This window comes from Sesamum indicum, linkage group LG2, assembly GCF_026168435.1.
Source record: "Sesamum indicum cultivar Baizhima isolate 11 linkage group LG2, ASM2616843v1, whole genome shotgun sequence".
NCBI classification, from domain to species: Eukaryota; Viridiplantae; Streptophyta; class Magnoliopsida; order Lamiales; family Pedaliaceae; genus Sesamum; species Sesamum indicum.
In genome coordinates, this window is record NC_142658.1 from 1,810,413 (window position 1) to 1,819,187 (window position 8,775).

General features: G+C 34.5%; 1 protein-coding gene across 3 annotated transcripts; it reads left to right on the plus strand.

Annotated features, from left to right (window-relative positions):
- Positions 1 to 126: 126 nt before the first annotated feature.
- Positions 127 to 7,641, plus strand: LOC105176954 (uncharacterized). Of its 3 annotated transcripts, none has more exons than XM_011099958.3 (4): positions 127 to 490; positions 1,843 to 2,870; positions 5,955 to 6,804; positions 7,175 to 7,641. In XM_011099958.3, the coding sequence occupies exons 2-4, from the start codon at positions 1,896 to 1,898 to the stop codon at positions 7,207 to 7,209; spliced, it is 1,860 nt and encodes a 619-aa protein (XP_011098260.1). In that variant the 5' UTR covers positions 127 to 490; positions 1,843 to 1,895; the 3' UTR covers positions 7,210 to 7,641. The 3 variants fall into 3 exon arrangements, with proteins under 3 accessions (XP_011098260.1, XP_011098252.1, XP_088733891.1); XM_011099950.3 differs by having other exon boundaries at positions 130 to 490; positions 7,220 to 7,641; XM_088877765.1 differs by lacking the exon at positions 127 to 490 and adding an exon at positions 498 to 627 and having other exon boundaries at positions 7,220 to 7,641.
- Positions 7,642 to 8,775: the final 1,134 nt, after the last annotated feature.

An 8,775-nucleotide genomic window follows, 5' to 3' on the forward strand; every position in this document is an offset into this window, starting at 1 on the left:
TAAGGTCCCGTACTTGGACCATCAAACGTGCAAGAAAATGGGTAATGGGACCCAAAAAGTGAGGAATAATAATTCATCAAACCAAATTGCAAGCATGATAATAGTGGAAATAATAATGCCCGATGTCCCACCAATTAATCTCTGATATCACTGCATAATCTTCTGCTTGTTAGTATGCATGTTTTGGTAGAAACTAGAATAAGTGGGAAAAGGAAAAACTTTCATTGCGAGATCTTGTTCGCTGTCGGGAGGAATAAAATCATCATACCTAAAAACAAGAGAAAAAAAAGAAGAGAGAAGGGCCATCTTTCACTCTCTCCATCTTAAAATTTCTGCTCCAAGAACCCAAAATCCTGGTAAAAGAAGAAAAGCCCGCATTTTTGGTTGAGTTTATAAAGCTAATTGCTTTTCAACAGTGAACAGGAAGTAAAAGAAATTTGTACTCAATTGTTTTCTTGTTTCAAGACTCGGCATCTAGCTAATCTTTCAGGTACCCTTTTAATCTACTCTAATTTGCTGCAGTTTTCTTTTCTCTTCGTGGGGGTTGGAGTCAGGGTCGGGGAGGTGTTGGTACTCTGCCAAGTTTTGAATTTTGTTTTAAAGATGTTCGTTTTACTTGGAGTTCAAGTGAGTAATGTTTTCTTGGTTGTTAATTCGAGTATCTTGGGTGTTTTAAGGTTGACGGGCATTTTCGAGATGGAGATTTTGCTAAAAGGTTGTCTTTAGTATTAGTTCTTAGTGTTCTTTTTGGTTCTTCAGTAGATCCATTTGGGAAATGAGGTATCTGAATGTGAAAAAGTGGTAATTGGCTCTATGTATGTGTGCCTGTGTGTTGTCTGTTCTTCTGAATTTTGTTGCTGGAAGTGTTATTGCTGTCTAGTTTGAAATATTCGTTTGAAACTAGTTAGTGAACGTTTTAATTTTTTGAATTCATTTTTCAAGTTGCCGAAGGTATGTGACTCACACCAAACTGCTTGAGTTTAACTACAATTTTGAACAAGAATGGTTCTATGCTTTTTCCTCTTTTTTCTCTCTGCTTGTTTTGTCAGCTTTTTGGTAACTGGATTTTTTGGCATTGGAATCTCTCATTTTTACTAAAATAGTTGGCCTTTGACAAGGTTTAGTTGTTGGAACAGATACGGAATGATAAGAAATCATATGTGATTGCCACCCCTATTATGAATTTCGAAGCTGATGCCAAGATCGTTACATAATCATTATACTGCATCAAGATCGGTAGTTGTTTTCCTTTGAATTTTTGTCTTTGGACCAGACAGCTTATTGCTTGGAAGGTCTAATTCTGTGCTTGTGTTTTATTTAGTGGATATATCCATTCTATCTCTAGTTGTAGCTAATAAATTAGGATGAGAGTTGGAGTTATGGGTAAGGATTAAAGGTCCAGGTGAGGAGGAAGGACAGCAAATAAATAGCAAAGATTTTCCTTAATTTCCTGGCAGTTTAGAGTTTTAGAAAAGATGATCAAGATACATTTGTAAGCCATGTTCATGATATTGATAATTTTTTACAACATTTTGGTTATATGGGCTGATTGAGTACAATTTAATGATAGATCTTTTAGATGCACATATTCTTCCGGGAGGGCGATTGGGATATTCGATAATGAGCAAGAAGGTGATAATGTCATGTGGATATGTTCTTTGATGAATTTGGTAACTCCATAAATGCCATTTAATGAATCATTCTTATGGAGAAAACAAAAACTATGTGAGTAGAATAAGATGTCTGAATTTTTGTCAGTCATCATTATGTAATGAGTGGTGTTTCCAAATATTCCATCTTAAAACCATCATCTGATGAAGTGCTGTGTGTTTTGTCAAATAGTTGCTCGATGAGGAATTAATTACCGGGTTTGGAAGGCCAGATTCGTTAATATCATGAGCATGGATAAAGTATCCCCTGATTGTCCATACCCTGGATGCTTCTTCTGTGTAATGAAAGAAGGGAATCCAAGCAAGCGCAGAGCAAGTTTATTGAAATTCTTCAGGGAACTTCCTTCACAGGATGATGATGGTCAGGTCCTTCCTATTAGTGGCCTTTGGAACACTGCCATGGCGCATCCTAATGATCCCGAGTTCATTGAGTTGGGAATTTTTGAATGCATGGCAGCACTTATCTGGAAGGGCTTAAAGAACCGTCGCTGGTTATCTCATGACCAGAACATTTATATCCCTTACTATGCAGCGCATATAATTGGATCGTACACTATGAATATGGAAGAATTTGCTGAAATGGCTGTGCATGCTGGGGTTATTCCAGCTTTGGTTGAACTTCTGAGAGGGAGGTTAACATGGGTTGAACAAAGAGTGGCCGTACGAGCTTTAGGTCACTTAGCTACATATGCTGCCACTTTTCCTGCCGTCGGTAGCCATGGAGAGATATTGGAGCTCTCGATGCAGCTGGCAATGAGTTCCCTGGAAATTGTTTACACTCACTTTTACCAGTATGTCGACAGGAGGCTTAGTTATCACTGTGATCTTCTCACACGTGGTATGGGTGGTGTTGAAATGGAGTCGAGGAAGGCGGAAGAATGGGCTAGTCAGCTGCAGTGCTGGTCTCTTCAGCTAATCAATTGCTTTGCTTTCAAACCTGAATTTCTTCCCACTATATGCAAACCGGAATTTTTGGTAAAGCTTCCAGGCATGTGGGGTGGACTTGTTAATGAAAACTCACCAGCTGGTATTGGACTATTACGAACAATTTGTCATCATAAGCTTGGTAGGGGCCCAGTTGCTAGCTGTCCTGGAATTATAGATGCATTATGCAACATAGCGCGATCATCAGATGACTGGCAATACATGGCAATTGACTGTCTTCTTTGGTTGCTCCAGGATCCAAGTACCTCTCATAAGGTAATTGCTTCCGTTTCATTCTTTCTGCATGGTGCCTGCTTATATGTTCACTTACTCATTTGTTCTTTACTTGGAATAATTGTTAATGAATTATTTGTTTACCGGAAGAAATTGCATCTGACGATCTGTTAAGTGAATTTCAAGCTGTAAGTTCTGTGACTAATATTGGTGGATGGCATTGGATCCTAAAGTCTTAGGTATCATATATGTTACATTACGAACTGGACATTGAGGTCTTCGTATCGGCAGTTCTTGTACTTTGCATTGTGATTTAGAATAAATGAAGTTTTTTAGTCCCCTATTAGATGTTTTATGCTTATAGACCTAAAAACTAATAATAGGCAACCTAATACCTATTTTTGTTTTACACGAGATAAACCAATAAACTTTGTTTCAGATGACAAAGAACTTTTTAAACATCTGGGCAAGTCCATTGCATCTCATAGATCTCAGCTATATGTTTGTGTACGCCGCCAGTCACTTATTTCCCATGAGATGTCAGCACATGTAAGAACTTAATACTAGTATTTATGTAGGTTGGGAAGATGTCTTGATCTAGTTTACAGGTACAAGTATATTGACCTATCAAAGAAACAAAAAGTTGCCAAAAGAAATAATTGCTCAACAGAAAAGGATATATAAAAGAAGAATAACTATATACAGCCAACCAAGAAGAATATGTACTCTATTATTATTCAGGAGGGCCCTTTTATGTCCATAGCTTTTGGTCTGTCATGTTGTTTTCTTTATTTTTTATTTTTAATATTATTTCACAATTTTTTTTTTCCTTCTCTCTTTTCTTAACTTCAATATTTTCCACTCTTCTCAACTTCCACGGATTCTAACTTCTTATAATTTTCAATTTTCTGCACTCTTCCTTTGTTTTTTCTTTATAACATTTTTAATTTAATCAATTAAAATATTTTTTAAATACCAATTAATTTTTAAAATTATAATTAGTCGTGCACACTCATTTGAGTTGCCACACTGACTAGTGTGGATAAAGTAAAATAAGATGCTTTGATTATGGATGCTGCCGATCCTATATATAAAAGTACAAATGCCTCTAAAAGTTTGTTTTATATCTTCGTAGCTAAATTAACCCTACAATATTATTAGGTTTATTGAGCTTAAACTTTGTTGTGATAAATTTTGTAATTAAATTTCTTGCTGATTTTCTAAGTACTTCTGTTGATGCATGCATATGCATATTGGTTTTGAAAAATGAATCTACATAATCAACATCTCTATCAATACATTATATATCTTACATACCTATAATTTATATTGTCTTGTAATTCTTGATTTTTTGTGAATATCAAAATCTGGAGAAATATTAGCTCTACCTGACGTGAACTTATTAAAAATAAACTAGGAATAATTACATTTACACCCTCTAACCTATGGTCAGTTTACATAAACCACCCCTACCTTTGGATAATTACACGTACACCCCAAAAAAAATATCAACATCATTGCACAAACTATCCTGCTTTTGGGTAGTTTTTGTAATCATACAAAAGGCAGGAATGGTTTGTATAAACAAACTATAGATCGGGGAGTGTAAATGTAATTATCCCAATAAATTAAACTTGGTTGAACTATAAATGTAGCCCAAAAATTGTGACAAGATTCAAATTCATAGTATAGATAATTTTAATCATATTTGGATTTTGTAAGATGCTGAATATTGGGGTACTATGAACTTGAATTAACTATGTTTTATGATGTGTATTTTGAAAAATAACACACATTCTCATTGAAAATTGTCGCATCACAAGAAATTTTTATCAGGATGTGTTTGTCAATTAGATACTTTTTGTTTTAGTGTTTCTTATCTCGTGTGATTGAATAATATATTTTATTGCTCTATAAAACCTAATATAACTCATGGTTTAAATTACCCCTTTATACTTTTTTATATTTTTATTAAAACCATTCATGATATAATTAAATACAATTGTATTGCATTTATATTATTATTAATAAAAAATGAAATATTAGTTAATAATATTTTAACATATATAATTTTATTACTATCAATAAATAAATTATTTGATCAAGCGTTATGATTACATTGAAAAGTACTAAGGGACTAAGTTTAATTATTCATGAATTCAACTTTAATCATGATAACTATAATAATGAACATCTAGCTGGCTGAGCTAGGTAAGCGATTCTAAAAACTAAATATTATCTAGCTAGCTAATGAAAATCGAAGAGCACCACCTTTGATATTGAAAAAATAAACAAAATCAAACTATATTTGAGTATATAATTTTTTAATCATAATTATACATCTAAATGAGTTATGCACTTCATTTATGTATCAGATGAATAGAAATGTATAAAAACAAAGCTTTTTTGTTAATTTCTTCATTTTCAGTTTTAGTGGAGAATATGTTTTCAGTTTTGTATAGGTTTTCGTGTAAAAATGAGAACATGTTTGGGTTAATTAATAAGTGTGTTTTATATTGGATTCTGGTGTCAAATTAATATACAACCAATGAGAATATGAATAAACAAACATGTATTCACTTTAATTATAGTCAAAAACAAAAAATTGAAAATGAAAATGTAAGCAAACAGTATCATATTCTAATAGTAATACTCTCGGTCGCAATAATTTATTTCTTGAAATATTGAAGAACGATGAAATTTGAAGATTGATAAACGGATTAATGGGGCAAAATGGTAGAAAACCATGTAATTGGTCATTGTATCTTGGTTGGGGCCTGTCTAGATATATCAACTTTTATGATCCTCTTGTCCCGATGAAACCAATGCCTATACCATAAACATTTTGATTATTAAGCATTCTAAAATGTATAATGTGCATTGAACTAGTAAGAAAACTTGTGGTTATAAATGATTGTTGCATTTATTTCCTACACACGAGGTCATATTCATAATTCTGTTGCATTTTTTTATTATGGTTTCTTTGAATATCTATAAATCCTTTAATATTCTTATGTTAATTGCACTTGTATGCTGATTATAAAAATTAACGCCCAAGTTTTTCTGCTATGGTTTTGCTCCAAAACCTTGTCATGTATTCTTATCTCAGTTCCTCAAGTTATGCAGGTCAGTGACAAGGTGGTACCAACACTAATTGACCTTGCTGAAATAACTACATTAGGGGATCATAAGAAACTTGGCGATTCGATAATTAACGTTCTTGAAGAATTTATTGAATCACCTGGAACAGGCCGCAACTCAATAAGTAGTCACCCAAAAGAAGAGATAGAGGTACTCCTTGCTTCTCGACAAAGATTAAAATGGGAAAAGGGCATGCCTAAAGAGGATCTTCATATCAAGCATGCTGCGGCTTTAGTGGTTAAACTTGAAGGGAACTCCCTGTTTTCATCAGGAGATATTTCGGGTGCTGCTTCAAAGTATTCAGAAGCACTGGCTTTGTGCCCAATGAGGTCAAAGAAAGAAAGGGTAGTTTTGTACAGTAATCGAGCTCAATGTCATCTTCTATTGCAACAACCATTGGCTGCTATAAGCGATGCTACCCGTGCACTTTGTCTTCATAATCCAGTTAATCGTCATGCCAGAAGCCTATGGAGACGAGCACAAGCCTATGACATGCTTGGATTAGCCAAGGAGAGCCTATTAGATGCTATCTTGTTCATAAACGAGTTTTCCCAATCCACAGACCCTGATCTGTCCTTGAGACAAAACAAGGTTCCCGACTATGCTGAACGTTTAGTTAAGAAACAGATGCGGGCTGCTTGGTTATTTAGAGAGGCTGCTATTAAACATGGAGGTGTCCAATGCGAAGGTGATGCTGGAGATGCTTGCGGCCAAGATAGTGATGATTCCGAATGGGAAACAGCTAGTGAAAGTGATGTAGGAAATGATGGGAAGGATGAATTGGGAGATGATGATTTTGAAAGGAAAGATAGGCACAGTAAAGCTTCAAAGAAAGGTACAGTCTTCAACAATTCTTTTCTAAATATTATTCAGATGCATTATCTATAAAGTCGGGCCGACCATCTTGAACTGAACTCCAATATTGATTTACTATCATCTATGACGTTTAACTGCACAGACCTGATTGTGTTGGTTCAGGATCAGAGAAGATATATATGTTATGCTTATCTTTGAGTAATCCTTTGCTAATACAACCATCCATATGATTTATATAAAATAATACACATCAGTCACGTAAGTATGCACTTGATGTCGACAAAAGACACATGCTCTCTCTCAAGTCTCAACATCCCTTGTAGGCTTCACATGCATAAATAGTTGATGATCCTTGACTTCTCTTGTGCCTTTTTGTGCTCGATCTGCAGGAGTAGAATCCTTTTCTAACCGAATCACACATTGAAATGATGCAGACATAAAGCACGGATACAATTTGCAGCTTATCGAGGATGAAGCATGATTTATGGATGGTCGCCATCATGTATGCGTAAGAACTGGACGCAGAATTTTGTAACTTATACAAAGATGAATGCATCAAACAATTGGTGCCCCTAGTCTGTGGTGGTGAAAGATGCCAACTCTGTCTCTTGTTCCCTTCTGGTTAAGAGTGCATTTAGAAGTACATGAGTTTTCTGTCTGGTTTGTTGCTTGATTTGAATGTTATAGTTTTGGTTTAGGAACTGGTCATGGTCCACAGATTGTCTGTCTACCTGTTTAGTATGTAATTTATTTCTTAGTTTATTCTTTTTGCTTCATGCCCTGAATTTTGTGTACATAGAGATATGGAATTTTGAGGACTTTTGGTATGTGATTTGGAGTGAGTGGTTTTGGTTTATCCTTCACTATATTTACTTATTTTTCTCTTTCATTTTCACTTGGATGCTTCCATGTAATGCATCCATGATGGCCTCTCCGGCATCATATTCAGGTCTGAATATTTAATCAGGTTGTTTTGAGATAAATTAATTGTAATGGAACAATCTTTTGAGAAAGAAGGAAAATGTCCTTTATTGTAAAATTTAACAATTTTCAGGTGCTTGTTTTGCTTGCATTTTTCCTTATTTTCTGAGTATATTATGTTAATTCTTTATTTAAAAATTAACATTGTCATAATTACAATGTAAGTTTTAATTGTTGTCTATGTGACAAGATGTATTTTTCTGCTGTATGTTGATTTTTATATGGTAAGACTTTAATGATATTAGGTCAACTATAAAAACGTGAATTGGCACATTTCATCCCTCAATTTCTACCTCCGGCGAATTATCCTAGTACCAGCCTTCTAACCCTAACTTTGCTTTTCATCATTTCCCTAAACCAATTTCTACTTTCATTCACTTCCCTCTCAATCAATTTTTATTTCCATTTACTACCCCTAATACAAGTAGAGCGAATTTCAACCCTAACATTTCATCCCTTTGATTAACGATCTTGACGCCAACCTGCTAACCAAAGCTTTGCCTTTGCCAAGCCATCATTTTCCCTTAACTAATTCTCAGTTCCATCCACTTCCCCTGGGTATAGAGAGAGAAAAAGGTGAAAGAGGGACTTTTTTTTTTTTTACTTTTTCTTATGTAAACATCCTATAAGGATGCTATGCATTTAACTCAAAGCTCAATCGGCAATCGAAACCCTAAACCCAATTTATCCGTTTAAAATTTGATAATTTTGGCCTAAGAGACTAAAATTGCCATTAAATTCAACACTTACAGGACTAAAATTGCTAATTCAATACTTACGAGACTAATTTTACCACCCTTATACATACAAGACTAAATTTGCAATTTTACCAATTGTTTATCTTAAAAACTTTGGAATGCATGTTGAAAATATGATGAGCATTTAAGAGTAATCTTGAAAGCTTTCTCGTCTTCTGGGTGGGTTTGGCCTTATTTTATGTCCCGATCTGCCTAGTTTAAAATCATTCTAAAAACGGAAAAAAACATAGCATATACTATTGCAGAACTGC

What these genes read in the sequence shown, in the direction of transcription:
- LOC105176954 (XM_011099950.3), top strand. Translation starts at nt 1,896, where the DNA reads ATGAGCATGGATAAAGTATCCCCTGATTGTCCATACCCTGGATGCTTC. An exon ending in ATCCAAGTACCTCTCATAAG is followed by an intron (nt 2,871 to 5,954) that starts GTAATTGCTTCC and finishes CAAGTTATGCAG; the next exon opens with GTCAGTGACAAGGTGGTACC. An exon ending in CAGTAAAGCTTCAAAGAAAG is followed by an intron (nt 6,805 to 7,219) that starts GTACAGTCTTCA and finishes GAAATGATGCAG; the next exon opens with ACATAAAGCACGGATACAAT.